This window comes from Heterocephalus glaber, unplaced genomic scaffold, assembly GCF_053883595.1.
Source record: "Heterocephalus glaber isolate CG9 unplaced genomic scaffold, H.glaber_assembly_v1.0 deba00001461, whole genome shotgun sequence".
Lineage (NCBI taxonomy): Eukaryota > Metazoa > Chordata > Mammalia > Rodentia > Bathyergidae > Heterocephalus > Heterocephalus glaber.
Window position 1 is genome coordinate 389641 of NW_028258308.1, and position 19748 is coordinate 409388.

The 19748-nt window shown below is 38.1% G+C and overlaps 1 protein-coding gene across 1 annotated transcript in view; it reads left to right on the plus strand.

Annotated features, from left to right (window-relative positions):
• The window catches only part of Klhl2 (kelch like family member 2), a 108617-nt gene that overhangs the window by 34008 nt on the left and 54861 nt on the right, over positions 1-19748 (plus strand). Inside the window, exon 4 of the mRNA XM_004848225.3 lies at positions 227-348. Within this exon, the coding sequence (XP_004848282.1) occupies positions 227-348 (122 nt within the window). The remainder of the gene's footprint in view (positions 1-226; positions 349-19748) is intronic.

Sequence of the window (19748 nt, forward strand, 5' to 3'; positions counted from 1 at the left end):
TTGTAATGTGATTTTCAGGTACAAGTAGGTAACTTAAGTACATTTAATGATTTGCCCAGAGAAGCTTTTAGGAGAGTTAGGGGAGTGTTTTACACCTACAAAAAAGTGGCCGATCCTGTTTCCTTCCTAATTTGGTGAGTGGCAAGAAAATGGATCAGTCTGTCTCAGCAGTGGTATTTGCACAGCAGTGTCTTGCAGTAATGCACTTTACTCTTTTTTGTTTTAGGTGAGATGAGTGAGAGCCGAGCAAAGAGAGTTCGAATAAAAGAGGTAGACGGCTGGACCCTGAGGATGCTAATTGATTATGTTTACACTGCAGAAATTCAGGTTACGGAAGAAAATGTACAGGTAAGAGTGAACGCCTCATAGCATTTAGTTTATTATGCATGAAGTTTTATCAAAAATCTTATATACACCAAGCATAATGGTACACATCTATAACTCCACCTACTTGGGAGACCGAGGCAGGAAGATGGCAGGTTTGAGGCCAGCCTGGGCAAGTTAGCAGGACTCTGTCTCAAAAAAATAAAAAAGCCTGGGTTGTACCTCAGGTGTAGAGCACTTGCCTGCCATGGTTCTGACCCCAGCCCTGCAATAAGTGAGTCAAACAGGCAGTCAAGCAAACAAGCAAGCAAGCCACACAGCATACATTTTGTACCAAAGTAACAGGATTTGTTGTTGATGTTGAAATTATATTTCTAAGGACACTTGGAATGAGTACATCTTTTAAAATAATGTTTCTGATTTCAGTATCTCTCATAGTCTTCAAGATCTGACATACAAATCCTTTAGTTCTTTGAGTAATGATTGCTTTTCCCTGAAAATACTGTCACATTCATTTAGAATCACTGATTGATACTGCCCACAGTTTTCCCCTTATTCCTTTCAAGGATAAAGTCTACAAAGGATGTTTTTGATTGCCAACAGTCTTTAACACATTTTCTGTTTCAGAATCCTCTTTAATTCTGGAGTTTTGCTAGCGTTTGACTTTGTATCTTATTTTCTATAAAGAGCACATGTTTTATATACATAAATGTTCAAGTAATACAGATGGGTATGGAGGAAAAGATGAAAATCCTTCCTTAAGGCTGCAGTTTTCTTTGAGTTTATCCTAACCCCACACCTCGATCCACTCTTTTCCCCCAGATGGTAGCTTCTGGTATGTATCTGTTCGGAATGAATCCTTTCAGACCATTTCCCATACATCTGTTCACACATGTGCACATGCGTGTGCACATATGCAGTTTCATTTACATTACTTTAATGTGTATTCTATATTTGTTCTTTTGCAATTTGCATATTTTCACTGAACAAAGTCTTGGAGATCTTCTATATGTCATACATGTAGGTTTAGTTCATTCTTCTGTGTGATATCTCCTGTGGTAGTCAGCTGGTTCGATCTTTCACCTTTATAACAATGCTGCAATATATTTGCACCCCAAAACTTCATAGGCTAGATTCTTCCAAATAAAACTGATTGATCAGAACATACACATGAGCTGTGTGTGATAGTCTGTGCCTGTAATCCAAATAGCTGGGATTTAGGCTGAAGCAGGAGGATGGCACATTCAAGGTCAGCCTGGACCTCTTAGTGAGATCCCCATCTTAAAACAAATGAGAACACATGCAGATTTTAATTTTTGTTAGCAATGCCAAGTTGTGACCTGAATATCTGTACTTACTTACCCCATATTCTTTTTAGCAGGGATGCTATATTTTGAGGACAATAAAATTAACTTTGAACTAAATTCTTAAGAATTTCTAAATGCAGTTTTCACCAATTTTGAGTTTAATCTTTATCCCTTCTAACTAGTTGAAATATGTTACAAAATGTTTGGATTTTCAGACTGGAATCTTTGTTAAGACATGCTATTGATTGTTCAGTGTGAAATATTGGCTGGCGTGAGGCCTCCGGGTAATCTTTTTCAGCTGATCTTAGCCTTTGCTTGGAAGTCCTGTTAATAAGGTGAAGAACTGAAAAACCTTGGTCAGTATTTGGGGTTGTGAATAAAAGTATATGACTCATGCTAGATAAACATGTTTTAGCATGGATGAAAGTGTTGGATGTATGTCATGAAGCAATAGTACCAACATCTCTTATTCTGGGCTTTTTTGCATAAACTATTTGCTGGATTCTGGATTTTTTTTAACAAGAGCCTACCTTGGTTTCTTTTTGCTGCTTCTTTTTATTCGTTTTAGTGCCCCTGCCTCTGTACCCTATATCTGCCTTCATCAAATGAATGACTGATTTCTTTGATTCACTTAATAGGACACGTGGGGGAAAATTGCTAAAGATGACTTATACCTGAGAGACTATACCATACCTTCAGTCCTGAGTGCTGTTTGTACAGTGGGGATGTTGGCCTGTTAGGAATTAGAACATCCTCATGTTTCCTTTAATGATATCACATTCTAACACTGAAGTATTAGTCACACCTTTTCAGAAAAGCTCTTACTGTGCTGATTTGCCTTTTGTGTACATTGCTTAGCTTTTACAGGAATATTGTCTAGGAGTTGAATTTGGCATATTTGTTAAATTGAAAAAATTTATAGTTTGTCTTTTTTTTTTTTTTTAGGAGGGGAAGGAATGTCTCTTCAGCATGGTTTTATCCTAATATATAAAGCCATTGAAAAATACTTCTTTTGGAAAAGGCAGCTTAGAAACACAGTTGATTACAGTTGATTAAAATAAGCTACCCTTAGCAATCTTATTTGCAGACAAAGTAGATTTCAAACCAAAACTAATTAAGAGAGACAAAAATGGTCACTACATCCTTGTGAAGGGAACAATCCAGGAGGAAGAGATGACAATCATAAATATATATGCACCAAATACGGATGCCCCCAACTATACAAAACAAATATTAATGGACACAAAAAATCAAATAAGCACTAATATAGTTGTAGTGGGGGACTTCAATACCCCACTATCACAAATAGATCATTTAGACAAAAAGTTAACAATGAAATTTTAGAACTGAGCCAAGCTATTGAACAGATGCACTTAATGTTTTCAGAGTGTTCCACCCCACAAAATCAGAATACACATTCTTTTCAGCTGCATATGGGTCATTCTCCAAAATAGACCACATGCTAGCTCATAGGACATGTCTAAGTAAATGTAAAAGAATTGAAGTTACTCCCTGTATATTATCAGATCATAGTGCAATAAAATTAGAGGTCAATAACATAAGAAACCGCAAAATTCCCACAAACACATGGAAATTGAATAACACCCTCCTGAACAACCAAGGGTCACAGAGGAAATTAAAGAAGAAATTAGACAGTTTTTATAAGTAAATGATAATGCCAGTACAACATACAGGAATCTATGGGACACAATGAAAGCAGTTCTCTGTAGGAATTTCATAGCAGTGAATGCCCATATTAGGAAAACTGAGAGGTCAAATAAACAACCTAATGCAGAATCTCAAGCGCCTAGAAAAAGAAGAGCATAACAAACCCAAAGCTCATACAAGAAAGGAAATTAAAAAGATCAGAGCAGAAATCAATGCAATGGAGACTAAGAGAATGATACAAAAAAATTAATGAATCAAAGAGTTGGTCTTTTGAAAGAATAAATAAAATCAATAAACCTTTAGCCAACCTTATCAAAAAAAAAGGAAAGAAAAGGGTCAGATCTATGCAATTAAGAACAAAAAAGATGAAGTCACAACAGACCCAGCAGAAATCCAGAGGATCATCAATACCTGCTTTGAGAACCTGTACTCTAATAAAATGGAAAACACAGAAGAAATGGACAGATTCCTAGATACATACGAATTGCCAAAGTTAAATGAAGATATAGAAATTCTAAACACCCCAATTACAATGAGTGAAATTGAAAATGTCATAAAAAATTTACCAACAAAGAAAATCCCAGGTCCTGATGGGGGCTTCACTGTGGAATTCTATAAGACATTTAAAGAAGAACTATCGCCTTTATCCTTTAAACTCATCAAGGAAATTGAAATGGAAGCAAGGCTTTCAAATTCATTCCTGGAAGCAAGTGTTACTTTGATTCCAAAACCAGGGAAATCCCCAACCCAAAAAGAGAACTACAGGGCAATCTCCCTAATGAACATAGATGCAAAAATCCTCAACAAGATACTGGCAAACAGAATACAGAGAGTCATCAAGAAGATCATACACCCTGACCAAGTCGGATTTATCCCAGGGATGCAAGGATAGTTCAACATCTGTAAATCAATAAATGTAATACACTATATTAACAGAGTCAAGGACAAAACCATGTGATCATCTCAATAGATGCAGAAAAAGCATTTGACAAAATCCAGCACCCATTCATGATTAAAAACACTTCAGAAGATTGGAATAGAATGTCTTTATCTCAACCTGATTAAGGCTATTTATGAAAAACCAACAGCCAACATCATGTTAAATGGTCAGAAACAAAACTTTCATGCTAAAATCAGGAACAAGTCAAGGATCCCCACTGTCACCACTCCTGTTCAATATTGTTCTGGAAACATTAGCCACAGCAATTAGACAAGAAAGAAATAAAAGGAATAAAGATAGGAAAGGAAGAAGTTAAACTGTCATTATTTTCCTCTGATATGATACTTTACATAGAAGACCGAAAAAACTCAGCCAAAAGACTTCTAGACCTAATTGACAGATGCAGTAGAGTAGCTGGATATAAGGTCAACACTCAAAAAACAATAGCCTTCTTATACACAAATAGCAGACTCACTGAGAGAGAAATTTGGGAAACAATTTCTTTTATAATAGCATCCAAAAAAGAGAAATATCTAGGAATCAACCTAACAAAGGAAGCAAAAGACCTCTACACTGAAAACTACAGCACTGTGAAAAAGGAGATCGAGGAGGATATAAGAAAATGGAAAGGCATCCCTTGTTCCTGGGTAGGAAGAACCCATATAGTGAAAATGGCCATACTTCCAAAACTACTATATGGATTTAATGGAATGCCCATTGAAATTCCAACAATATACTTCACAGAGCTAGAGAAAACAATCCAAAAATTCATTTGGAACCAGAAGGGACCTAGAATAGCAAAAGCATTTCTAGGCAGCAGAGACATGGCTGGAGGTATCACAATCCCCAACTTGAAACTATACTACAAAGGTACTGTGATAAAAACAGCATGGAGCGGCAGGGATTTAGCTCAGTGGTTCCACTGCCTGCCTTGCATGCACAAGGACCCGAGTTCGATCCCCAGTACCAAAAAAAAGCAAAAACTCTCCAAAAACAGCATGGTACTGGCAAAGAAAGAGACCTTTGGATCAGTGGAATAGATTAGAAGATGCAGAAACAACTTCAGACATACTCAGTCCACCTCATCTTTGACAAAGGAGCCAACCACCCTCATTGGAGGAAAGATAGCTTATTTAATAAATGGTGTTGGAAAGACTGGATTTCAACTTGACAAAGATTAAAACTAGACCCATACCTATCACCATGCATTAAACTAAGATCAAAGTGGATTAAAGATCTAAATACTAAGACAGAGACACTAAACTTGCTGGAAGGTAAGTTAGGTAGAACTCTTGAAGACATTGGCATAGGAAAAGACTTTATGAACAAAACCTCAGTAGCCCAGGAACTAGCACAGAGAATCAACAACTGGGATCTCATTTATTAAAAAGCTTCTGCACTGCAAGAGAAACTACCAGCAGAGCTAAGAGACAACCTACAATGTGGGAAAAAATTTCTAGCAGCTGTACCTCAGTCGAAGGTCTACTATCTAGAATATATAAGGAATTGAAAAAAATCAGACCCCCCCCCCAGATTCAAAGACTGAATTAAAAAGTGGGCCTCTGAAATGAACAGACATTTCTCAGACAAGTAAAAGAAGCAAATAAATATTTGAAAAAATGTTCAACATCACTGGTCATTCAAGAGATACAGATGAAAACAACACTGAGATTCCACCTCACCCCACAAAGAATGGCTGCTATCAAGAAATCAACCAATAGCAAATGCTGGCGGAGGTGTGGGGAGAAAGGAACCCTGCTCCATTGTTGATGGGAGTGCAGACTGGTGCAACCACTGTGGAAATCAGTGTGGAGATACCTCCAAGAACTAGGACTAGAGGTCCCATTTGATGCAGCTATTCCCCTGCTGGGGATCTTCCCCAAAGAATTAAAAGAATCATACCACAGTGATATATGTGCACCCATGTTCATAGCAACACAATTTGTAATAGCTAAAGCTTGGAAACAGCCCAAGTGCCCATCAGCTGGAAACTGGATAAAGAAGATGTGGTTTTTTTATATGAAATGGAGTACTCCTCAGCCATAAAGAATGAGAAACTAGAGACATTTATAGCTAAATGGATATATATTGAGGCCGCACTCTTAAGTGAAATAAATAGGACACACGTGTAAATACTGAATAGTTTCTCTAGTGTGAGAAACTGAAAGTGTAAACAAGGATTAAAATGATTAAAACTAATAATTGATAAGTTGAGATAGGATAAAGTCCAAAGGTGTAGGGGTGGTGGGAGGGAAAGGGGAAAGGAAAGAAGGAAAAGGCAAAATTATTTGAAAAGAAAAAAAATGGAAATGAAATCTATGTAAATATGGAAGGGTGGAGGGGGTGAAGGGTGCACAGGGAATGGGGGAACAAAAAGAACCAAGATTCAACATGTACAGGTACAAGAACCCAATGATAAATGTAAACGTATTGCATACCTAAAATGTACCAATAAAAAATTTTAAAAAATAAGCTACCCATTTCATAACAAGTATTTTTTAATGAACTTTAAAATAAGGCTTTACATATCAAAGTATACCAGATTATTTTGTGTATTTTTGTGTGGTTTTTTTTTTTTTTGTCTACTTCATTAAATATTTCTTGTAGAGTGCTGTCATCTTTTTTGGTGAAACCACTGAGCCAGATCACAGGCCAGGTGCTGTCATCTTTAAGGAAAGGAGCAGAATGGTAGAGATGTCTGGTGTTCTTATTAATGTTAAATTGAAGTTCTCAATGCCACCATTTATAGATACTGCTCTGAATATATGAGCCTTTGGGGTGGTGTTATGGCTTGTGTTTGGGTTTCCCCACAAAGCTTTTTTCAGAGCTGGCTGAGTCTAGTGTGTGATTGATTCATGGTGGGGCTAGGCCGGAGGGCACTAGGATTAAGGGCTTGAGTGCTACCCACCCTAAGTAGTCTCAATAAGATCAAAGGGACAGAAAGACTGTAAAAATCCTTTGTTGCTTTGGCTACTTTGTGTGCCCCATTTTGTTTCTCCTCTGTCATGCCTGCCTTCCAAACTACCTTGAAGCCAGCTGATTATGAACTGAAACTGCTACAAACTGTCAGCTAAATAAACCCTTTCCCCTTTAACCCTGGGGGTTGGGTATTTTGTCTCAGCAAGGAAAGAAAAATAACTAAGACAGGTAATTGGGCCAGAACTTTCTGTAGATATAATATTTATTGTTGTTTGGTATATATGTTTCCTCATTAGACCTAGAATCATCATTTGTCAGGTGACTCCCTGTTGGAAGTTTCTGTTTTCTTAATAAAGTACACCATCAGGGTAGCAGGTGTCCTTGGGACTGCCTGTTTCCACATGTGACCAGAGCTTGGTGGGATGCTGTCCTGCAGTCAGTTTGTGACAGAATAGGACTGTGATCTTGCTTGCCCAGGTTCCTAATTTGGGCCCCCTTGCATGGTGCCATACAGTCTCCATATTGCACAAATTTCACACAATATAATAGCTATTTGAAGTTGAAGGTTGTTAACTTTGAGTCAGAATGAGGGAATGAGGGAATGAGTAATTTGAGAAATTAACTCCAGAGAAGGAACAATCACTGCTGTGTTATATAAGCAATAGGGGTATTTCAGGCAGTTTTCAATGATTTTCTTTTTTTGGGCATGTTGGTGTTTTGTTTTTGTTTTTGATTTTTTTTAGATTAATTTTGAGTATTTGGTTTATTTATGGTAAATGAATTTACAGTGATTTTTTTAAAAAAGAGATAAAAGAAAAACACATGCTTTGCCATGACCATGCTTTTCTTTGTTGTTGAGCAAATTAAAATTTAACTTGTATTTAGTGTTTTCAAGCAGTCTTTATAAACCTCAAAAATCTAAGGAAGGGGCCGGGGATTTAGCTCAGTGGTTCTGCTGCCTGCCTCGTAAGCGCAAGGACCCAAGTTCAATCACCAGTATCAAAAAAAAAAAAAAAAAAAATCTAAGGAATACAGAAAATAAAGCTAAAGACTCCTTTAAAGTGGGTTTTTGAATTTTTTGTGCTCATGGATACCTTTGAAAATCTGATGAAAAAAACCCTGGATCCTTTCCTGAGAAAAAGGCACATAACCAAGTATACACTAAACTTTGTATACTTCCAGAAAATTCTGTACCTTGTTGCTCTTTCTTCACTGTTAAAAATACTTGGCTTTTATTAAGGAGGGGAATGGGGTAAAATGAAATTTAGTAATAAAAATTTTTAAAAAAGAATACTTGGCTTTTAAATAATATAAACTGTAATATAGTATATAATTTATAATATAAAATATAAATAAGTGAACATATATATATATATATATATATATATATATGAATGACTATATGTTAAAACAATTTTCAAATGGCTTTTTCTCTAAGTGCTAAGTGTTAACCTGCTTTGTTAGTGAAGAAAGAGGGCCAGGAAAGTTAAATAATTTGTTCGGTATCACACAGTTACTATTAAGTTGTTGTTAACTAATATCATTTAGTGTGCTGGTTAAGCTTAATTGTCACCTTGATTGGCTTGGGTGTCACCTAGGGCATTAGTAAAGTATTCTTCTGGATGTGTCTGGGTGAGTCATGGAAGTATGGTTTTTCGTCTGTATCTGGTCCCTTGCCCCTTCCTCTCTGACTCTGTTTACCTTTACTGCTTCCTGGCTGACAACTAAGCAGCTTTGTTCTGCCCTACCCTTCTGGGATGATGTTCCTGCCTGGGAATCAGCTTACCATAGACTGAATCCTCTGAAACTGTGAGCCAAATTAAACCTCTCCTTTAAATTGTAGGATTGGATCGTGTGTCTCAGCAATAGGGAAGCTAATCCTTTTACAAAGACATTTTATACATTTGAAAATATGAATACCTTTAAAACAATTTTTTCGTTATCTAAACATTATATAAGATGTGTGTTAACATTTTTAGAGAATCTTAAAGGATTGTGAATTTTTAAAGCATTTCATTGCTAAATTTGTAGTTTTGTTATATTTCGACTTCTCAGCTTTCGGGTATTTGTTTTGGCTTGCTAAAAGTAGGTAAGAGTTTTTCACTTGATGTAAGTGTGAAAAACAAAGCTAACCATGTTAATAAACAGTGCCAATATAAGACAATGCTCTCATTTCCAAATTAATATGAGCATTCATTAACAGGTTCTGTCTGTATTAGGACTTTTATCATCTCAGAAGAATTTAAGAAACAGCTGATAATTTTAAGTGATTAGGTTTTAAATAGTTCATGAAAGGTACATGTTGTATAAATAAGATTATTTGAGACAAAAATTAGAAATGGAACATAATTTAAATAAGAGTTTTTCAGGAGATATTTAAAATTTATAGGAAGTAAACACACTGGATGTTGAGCAGAATTTCTGGACAGTGGAAAATTCAATGTAGTATGTCCATTCTATTGGTGCAGGGCAGGTGTTTTTTTTTTTTTTTTTGGTACCAGGGATCGAACTTGGACCTTGTGCTTGTGAGACAGGAGGCGGAACCACTGAGCTAAATCCCTGGCCCCAGGGCAGGTGGTTTTTGAAGTCTGTGTACAGTATAGTGTTTTACCCTTTCCTAAAAGGAGAGCACCACTGGAGGGATTCACATGGTACCAGCCTTGTTGATATCACTGAAAGTCTTGAGGGCTGGGGATGTAGCTCAGTGGCACTGTGCCTGCCTTGCAAGTGCAAGTTCCTGAGTTCAGTTCCTGGTACCAGAAACAAAATGAAAAGTTTTGATAAGTTGGCTTAACCAATAATAGGCTTTAAAATGGAGAAATCATCAAAAAAGGATACATTTACATCTTAGACATTTTATTTTAATGTAAAGCATTAAAACATTTATATGTACAGTTGGTCAGGTGTGGTGGCACACACCTGTAATCCTAGCAGTTGAGAGGCTGAGGCAGGAGGATCGCTGTGAGTTCAAGGCCAGCCTGGGCTACATAGTGAGTTCAAGGCCAGCCTGGACCATAGCAAGACCCTGTTTCCCCAAAAAAAAAAAAGTACAATTATATATCAGTCTTGTTTAAAACTAAGTCTTCTACCCTGGTGCTACGAAAAGAGAACAAGGAACAAAGCGTAATAAGTAGATCGCGCACTTAGACTGGACTTGAGTCAGCCTAGATAGGCAGTTTTGCTCTTCAAAAACCATGTAACCTTATTTCAATCACTTAACCTCTCTGAGCCTTATTTTCATGTCTATAAATGAGGGATAGTGCTGTTCTTCCTTATATTAGAGCTTGTGAAAGTAATCACAAGATAAATTACAGCTGGTTATGGGAGGGATACAGGGTGCTGACCAACAACCTGAGTGAGAGTAGAGTTTGAGCCAGAAATAAATGGGGGTTAGGAAGAGGAATACCATCCCAAGGGACCCCACACTCAGTGACTGTTATTTTAAACTGATGGTAACATACAGTCCAAAGGAAAATTCAGGAGTGACGGATACATTCAGATCTGAGTGAGGGGCTCCCGGGGGCGGAGCAGTGGGAGTCTGCTGTGGAGGAGGTGGTGTGTGGGTGCCTCCTGTTAGGCCAATGCTCTGTCTGTGACCCAGGAAGAGTTGCCCTGCGTGCAGACTGCCTCTCAAGCCTACAGCTCCTAGATTGTAGTTTGCATGGGGGTTGCCATGACCAGCATCAAGTAAGCTTGGGAGTGTGGAGAGTCTGTCCCTGTAGGGAACTGGACATATGCATTTGGGCCATGTCACGTGGGGCTTTGGGGTTCACACTGTGGCTTGGTAACCATGAGTGGGCTTAGGGGAGCAACCATATTTAATGCAGGACCATACACACTGATTTGGTACCTAATAAACTTGGTCTTGGTCAGGGTTTGTTGAGGACTAAATCAGACTGCACTTAAAGACCTAAGGTTTATCAAATCTGTACATGGATCAGGCTAGATCAGGTAAGGGTTAATAACCTTTTTACTGTTTATATACATGCTTTGTCCTTTTCCTTTCTTGCTTCTAAGCTATTGATCTTGTCCCCTCCTTTCACTGACTGATGATATTAATCCCAATGAGCTCCAATTTTTAATCAATAGTTAATTAAATATTTATGGGACATCTATTATATGCTATGCATTGTCCTAGCCATTGAGAGTGCAGTGTCAAGCAGGCCGGACAAGGTCCTGTCCCTAAACCTTTTATATTGTGGAGGAGGGAAGGGGGCGAGGTAAATAATATGCTCCCCCCAAACAAGATGATTTTACATTATCATTCTCTAGGGAGGAGGCATGTGAGCAGAGCTGAATGAAGAGAAGTAGGGAGAGTGATCATAGATAAGACAGAGGACATTCCAAGAAAGAGCATCAAGTACAGAGGATCTGAGATGGGAATAAGCTTGGCATGTTTAAGGGCCAGAAAGAAAATGATGAGTATTATTTGAGAGTAGATTATGGAGAGTAGAGAAAGATGAGTCTAGGAAAGTAAATGGAGTCAGATAAAAAAGGGTCTTGAGAATTTGATAAGGAGGTTGAAGTTTTTTCCATTTGTAGGGCTTTAGCAGGGGCTTATGTTTTAGACTGCTTCCCTCCTGCAGCTGCTGTGTGGAGTATGGATGGTAGGGAATAGTAGTACAAGTTGGGAAGTCATTTAAATATCTGTTGGGGTAGGCTGCTTGCAAAGATGTAGGGGCATGGGTCTGGATTTCTGGCATGAGAGTGAACAGTGGTCAGATTTGGGAGATACTCAGAGGAAACCCCAATGACACTTCTGAGAGGATTTTCATGAGAGGGGAGAGAAAGAACTAACAAGGATGGCTCCTCAGTTTTTGGTTCTATTGTCTGAAATGGTGAACACATAGTCTGGGAACACATTTTTAGGTGGTAAAGATGAGTACTAATTTGGTCGTATTGTATCTTATAGGTGGCCTTGAAAGTGGAGATGCTTATAAAGTCTTTATTTCTGTAATGGGAAAAGGTCCCATTAGAGGAGTAGATTTGGCATCCAGGTGGTGTTTAAAGTCACTGTACTGGATGTGATCACTTTGAGAAGTGTAGGTGGAGAATGAAAGAAAATCAGAGACAGAGTGGGAGATTCTAGAATTTGGATGAACAGATGAAGGATGGAGTAGCCATGGTGTGGATGGTATCAGAGAATGCTAATTTTGGAGAAGAAAGTGTTTCAGGGATGGGGTGGGTTAAACGTGTCAGGTGGAAAAGTTGCCTATCCTGTCAACCACATCTACTTATTGAGGTTGTGACAAGTCATCAGCTAAGAGGCAGGTATGGAAAAGTTTGAGAGCTAGAAGTTTGAGAAGAGACTAAAGATGTTAAATCATCGTCTGGGAAGGGATGAAGATGAATTTACTTGTGAAGCATAGGAGAATGTAAGTTCATATTAAGAGTTTACTCATAAAGATCAGCTAGAAGGATTGTGTGATTTTCTTCAACCACATTCAACCATTTATATTTACTTATAGAGACAATCATATTAGCGCTTGCACAAAAATGCTGTAAAACAAACTATACCATAGCACCATGGCTTCCTACAAAAATCATTTATTCTCCGGGATTTACAGATTGGTTGAGTTGACTAAACTCAGCCAGAGCTTGGCTAGGTGATTGGTTGTGCTCTACATTTCCTTAACCCATCTGAAATAATAAAGCCGAGACCAAGGCATGTGACTGGATATTTGAGAAGGGGCAGAGGAAGAGATGATTGGAATTTAAAAACTGATGCTGCTTTGGATGTTTAGGTTATCAAAATTGTTGGAGAGAGGTGATTTTGGTTTTTAAAAGCCAGCTGTAACTGAGTAGGAGTGACAGGGATGTTGCTGGTAATCCCAGCAAGGAGAGTGAGAGGACATGTATTTCAAAGGAGCTGGGTTTTGGGAGAATGGAAGCAGCAATGGGGAAACATTTCTGGCCTTATAGCATTTTGTTTTTTAAGTATGTGTGGTGATCAGTTACTGGCTCAAGAAATAAATTTAGTAGGCCAAATTAGAGTAGGAAATTCTATTCAAATGTAAAGACCATTTGAGATGTAAAACTAGGGTAGAAAATAGATTTTAGCAAGTCTTCATGTTCTGTGAAACCAAGTTTGAAGCCAGAGGTGGGAACCTATGGCATGCATACTGCAGCGGGCTGTTTGTATCATTGAAAGTTCTAAACGATTCACCATCATGGTTCTAGGCTGTGATGTAAAAAATCTTACTGAAGAGTGTGCCAAAACAGATTTGAAGGTTCGGCCATAAGTTCTGTCACATGGGGTGTAAAAGAGAACATTTTTTTAAACAGGAATGACTGAAAATGTTATTGATTATGATAAATATATTGATTTTTATGTTATCTAGGTGTACTTTTTATCTTTTTTTTTAGACTAAATTCTTTTGGGTGTATTTCTAACATGTAAGTGTCCAATAGGTGACTAATAAAGGTTGACTGCTTGAATATTAGGAAAACATACATACTCGGTAACAGTCCAGGAAGTATGCTTTGTTTCCTACACTGGGTCGTGGTGCAACTCTTGGAACAGGAAACAGAGATGCAAATGGTGATAGAGTGGTGGCTGGACATCAAATGCCCATCTGTTTTTTGGCTTTCCAGGCCTAGAAACTGCTTTGTTAGCTCCTTTAGAATTGATCAGAGTTTAGGGAAGTAGTTCAGACTTGGCAAAATTGAAAGACTTATATTTGGACCTCAGTGGTCTTAAACTGATCTTCAGTAGGGTAACATATTTCTGTATTATATGTGTATGCATCATCTAATGTGCATCATTCCAGAATCTAAGTACCCAAGGGATAGAATTTGTACTCGGGATCATTTGGTGAGCATGGAATCATAGGGCAAGGGGTTTGGTTTAAAGAGATAACGGAGAGGCTGGGGATTTAGCTCAGTGGCACTGTGCCTGCCTCCCAAGCGCAAGGTCCTGAGTTAGATCCCTGGTACCAAAAAAAAAAAAAAAAAAGAGAGAGATAAGGGAGAGACCTCCTGAGCCTTAGTCCCACTGCAGAACCTGTGTTTCAAGTGATTTGAATACGGATCATGTACCATGAACTCCATTGTCTCTCCACCTTGCATAGCACTGTACTAGAAAAGCTTGGAAATAATTGCTATTCAGATAACCCATTTCTGAATCTTTTTATAATCTAGAAGTTATCTTTTTCTGCCCCCAAACATTTGAGAAAATGATGATCTCTACCAACCACAGTGGCTCATTGAGGTAGAAATTCTCAACTTGAGTGCACGAGGCACTGGTATTTTGAATTCTTATGCATCTCCTTATGGACATATAATAATCTAGATCATTTAAAATTTTATAAATAATTTTTTCTGACAGAGAATGTAACCATAAACTTAATTATGTTTTAAGCTTACTTACAGTCACAATCCAGATCTGCTCCTCTACCACTGTCCTTTAGTTTTCTTGATTGGATGGCCATTCTTCACCCTCAGTCACATATTTAGAAGTTGCAAGAGTTCTAAAGAAGTTCACTAGAAAGTGGATTTTCAAGGTGAACAACAGCATCTACCGAGCAGTTCTGTAAATGTTCTTAGTGGCCTCTTGGGATAAAGTCATTTAAATTAAGTATATAATGCCACATATTTACATTACTGTTGAACAGCTCTGAACAAACCTTTAGAATGGTTCTCTGCTAGAAAATTTTATGGGCCAGTGGACTTTGGCTAATTATTATATTAGAACTCAAGTCTTGAATTTACCGTTGACTTCAAGAATGGACTTGAATAAAACCATAACCTTTCTGTTTCTGCGCTATTAAATGAGAATAATAATACTTTGCCACATCATAGAAATGTGTAAAATACACCAGTTAAAGCTTGCAAAAACATTAAAATGTTCTCTAAATATTGAAAAGAAATAAGAAATAAGCAGCAATAAAGAGATGAGACTATGAGGAAGAAGAAAACTTCATTAAGGTTGTTTGGAACAATTAGGTAGAGAATGGCTCATCTGATCTCCTCACTCTCTGAATCAGGACTCATAAAGTATTCTTATTTTTCTGTAGAGTTCTCTTTACTCAGTGAGTCTTGTGTATGTGAGTTAATGTGGGGACACCATTCTGGGGTGATTCTAGTTCTGTGTTGTCTTCGATTATAACCACCTGCTCTGCTGCAGTGATGGAGAGCAGTGGCAGGAAGGGTAGCATTTCTTCAGCAGAGTCTCTGGAAGGCTTTTTGCTTTTCCATTTGTGTTGTTTTACCTCTGAGCTAGAGAATAATTCCTTTGTGAGCAAAAGCGTTTGGCAAATGGTATGCTTGGAAAACACAGGTTAAAACTTTAAAAAAAAAACATACCAATTCCTTGAATTAAGCCTTTGGAATTAGTGGTTGGTTGTGGTATTTCAGTGGGCAGTGCTATCATGGAATTGAATTTACCTGATACTCTAATATCCAGAAATCTTTTTTTTTAATTACCAGAAATCTTTCCACCTGGTGTTTTATCACTTCACCAGGCTAATAAAGATTTATTGTTTGTAGGAAAATCGATGCTCCTTGAGAATATAATAAGTGAAATAAATCAGTTATGCAAGCTTAAATATCATATTAATTTCTTTTACGTGAGAAATCCAAAGTATAAAGAAAGAACAAAACTAAAGATAGATACCATAATAGGAAACAGGGAGATAGATCTTTTGCAAATGGGAAGGCGACCAAGACACAAAAGAAGGGGGTGGAAAAAGAATCAAGATTTGTTATGTACATGTACTAGTTCCCCATGATGAACATACACTGGTTAAAATTAAAAATATAAAACAAAGTTTATTATTATCCAAAGGAAGAAAATTGTAAATTACTGTATTTAGAATTGAGGTTTGTTTGTTTGAGACAAGGTCTTGCTATGCAGTTCAGGCTGGCCTTGAGCTTACTATGTTAGGCTGGCCTCAAACTCGCAGCAAACCTCCTGTCTCAGCCTCCCAAATGCTGGGGTTACAGGTGTGCACCACCACACTCGGCCTAGAATTGCGTCTTGATGTTAAGTGTCTTCTTATATTTTAAGTCTGAATTTGATAATCATAGTTTTCATCAAAATATTTAAACAGCTGGAACATCAATTTTCCAGTCATTCAAGTTCAATTATGTTTTTATTCTATATAAGTTAATGCAGGATAAATATGCTTATTTTGTAAAATTTAATATGGGCAAGCTATTGGGGTTAGCTACTTTGAGACAGCTATCATAAAGATATCTTGTAAAACTAGATGAGTATCAAATTTGAAGTATTTTAAATTCTTGGCTGGGACAGAGCTACGTACTTCAGAAGCATTGGCGATTAAAGTTACTTGTGACTTTACATCATTAAAATATATAGTCTTTGATGGTGCCTTCACAGTTGAGTCATTTTGAAATTCATGTTTTAAGTAGCTTTATGTGGAACATGAAAGATACTTAAATTTTCCTTTATATTTATGCATCAGATGCTTTTCTCATTTTTGTATGCTGTTTCTTTTGTAACTTACTCTTGATTACATCTTTTATGTTTGGAATATTTGATGTTAAAAACCCACTTTATTGTGCATGAACTTGGGTAGAACATCATCTTGGGAGAGTAATTTTGGTATTTTGTTGTCATAAGATTGAGTATTCAATTCAATCCAAGAAAGAAAGTCTTGGATCAGAGCTTGTGTACTACATGGCCATGTGCTAGGCACTGTGGTAACGGTTGACCAACTTACTTAATTTTTCCAACAGTTCTACAAGGTAGGTGCTGTCTTTATTATCTGTTCAAGCTACTGTCAAATTAGAGCTTTAAGAGCAACTTTGTGGGAAATGCAAATCAGAACTACATCGAGATTCCATCTGATTCCAATCAGAATAGCTATCATCAAGAATACAAAAGTGGTGGTGGGCTGGGTGTGGTGGTGCAAGCCTATGATCCCAGCACTCAGGAGGCTGAGACAGGAGGATTGCCGGGAGTGCAAGGTTAGCCTGGACATATATATAGCAAGAGCCTGTCTCACCCCCCCCCCCAGCCAAGTGCTGGTGAGGATGTGGGAAAAGGAACTCTTCTACACTGTTGGTGGAAATAGAAATTAGTAAACCGACCATTGAAATTGTATGAAAGGTCCTCAGAAAGTGAAAAACAGCTACCATTTGATCCACCTCTTGGTGTGTATTTGAAGGAATTAAAGTCAGCATGCCCATAGGAATACCTTCATACCCATGTTATTGAGGCAGAATATACATACAATGGCCAACAATATGGAACCAGGCTGGGTGGCTATTGACAGATGAATGAATCAAATGTGGTATATGTACGCATATATGGAGTATTTAGCCCTAAAAAAGAACGATATTGTCATTTATAGAAGAGTGGATGGGTCTGGAGATCATCATGTTGAGTGAAATAAGACTGAGAAAGACAAATAGTGGATGTTCTTTCTAATATTTGGAATCTAAAAGACAACAACATTAGGGAGACTATTAGACAAGAGGAAGGGGTCGGGGAGGGGAAGAGAGTGTAAGGATGGGTAATGAGGGATGTATGTGATCAAGATAGAGATCATATTGAGTCCCCCAAAATACGAAACTAAGGGGGAAGGTGGGGTAGAGGAGGTGTGGGGGGTTACATGTACAAATCTGCCAAAATGAAACCCATTTATCTGTGTAACCTACATGAACTAGTAAAAATATGGGGGAAAGGAGAAACCTTGGGTTCAAAACAATGAACTAGCAGCTGTGAAAAGGAAAGTGTAGGGGGATGGCTTTCAGGCTAACTGAAGGCCACATTGGCCCCTATTTTCATCTTTCCATACTCTTTTCTTTTCTACTTCATTAAAAATATCATTGGAAATTCCTTGGTTACAAGTGTGTTCCACTTAGGGCCAGCCTCTCTTAAGACTAAATATTTCTAGAAGGAATTTGTTCTAGAACTAGTGTTATTAACAGTAATGTAAGCTATTCAGATTTTTTCTTTTGTTTTGTTAAAATTTATTTTTTGACCCTATGTTGTAGTTTGCAAGAGAATAGATTTAATACCAGACACATAATTTACAGGATTATTTAATAATATTCACCCAAAAAGTCAAATTCAGAGGAGTGCAAGAGATCTGTCTAAACACTAGAGACCTGAAGAATCCAGCTGAGGCCCTTGATCCCAAGGCAGTGTCCTGCACAAGTCTAGCTGAAGGCCTAGAGTCCAAGGCAATGTCCTCCACAAGTCCAGCCAGGGTCCTGGAGCCCATAGCAACATCTCATGTAAGTCCACATTGCGGAACTGCACTGAGAAGGCCCAAAGGCCAGTGGTGGAAGTCAGAAAGTCTGCACCAACGGTTGAAGGATCTGTGCCAGAGGGCTGAGGGATCTGCACTGGAGCTAGGAAGCGTTGCTCAAGGCAAAGACTAGAGCTCTCCTGACGAGAATATCAGTCATTCCCAGTGATAGCGTTTACCCGAGCTCCTGTGATGATGAGAACCACTGAATTTCTCCAAGAAAATCAAGTACAATCTTCCTTCCAGGTGTCCTTTTATGCCATTGGCAACAGTCCTCGAGTGGGTCTTCCCCACCCAGAACCACACTGACTCAGTTCAGCTGGGTGTGCCAAAATGACTGTTCGTTATTCCACCACACCCTGCTAGCAGTAGCTATCCCAAGAGGTGGATCTTCAGTAAGGTGTGTTGGGAGGAAGGAGGCCAGTGAGATGTGTTTAGAGGATGAAATACAGACATTCCTCGTTAACGACGGAGCTTATTCCTGCAGCTGGGTCCTTAAATGAATTGGTGGCTAAATGAGGAATTGTGTGTACCTATGTAGATTACAATGTTCAGAACAAAGAAATGGTCATAGGAAACTCTAACTTGATGACTTTGCTTTTATTTGTATAACTCTCACATGCAGTACTGTAATGTATAACAACATAAAACTACTGTACTGTATTGTACAATAAGTACAACCAGCAAAAATTTCAGTACTGTATAAACAAGGTGAATTGTACCAGAAAACCCCAAAAAGACATCGAGGCTCTGTCAACAAGATTACAGAACTATACAAAAAAAGAGGATCCTAAGTCTGAGTGGTGAGTTGTAAGTCTAAATAGTCATTAAACAGGTAGGCCTTTAAATGAAGAATATCTGTTCTTAGAGTACAGAAAAGACTCCCTGGGTGTGGGAGTCGTCCTTGGGTACAAGGATGAGAGGGCTTACTTCTCCTGGCTGAAGCTTAGAGTTTGAGAGGCAGACATGTGAATAAGGAGATGGCAGGATGCCAAGACAAACACTTCCTAATTCAACACTACAGGGCCAGCCCTTCATCCCTGAAAGAGGAAGGAAACTTTCCCTGTCTTTGTGTAGCCCACATCTCCCTGGGGTCACAGCAGCTTACAGTGGTACTGTGTTTATTGATAATGTGGTTATACCGTTTATAATACTGTTTCTGTGACTAATTGAGCAGTGAGTGTCAAGCAGCTCTTTGAGAAAATAAACTCGGGAAATGTGACTTATTTATAATGAATGCAGATTTCAGAGGATGCATGCTAGTGAAAGTTGTTGATTATATCTTGTAATGAGACCTTTAAGTCCAACAACATGTAGCTTCTCTAAGTCTGGAGATAAATGTCTTCCCTCTGCTTATGCTCACGCCCCTTG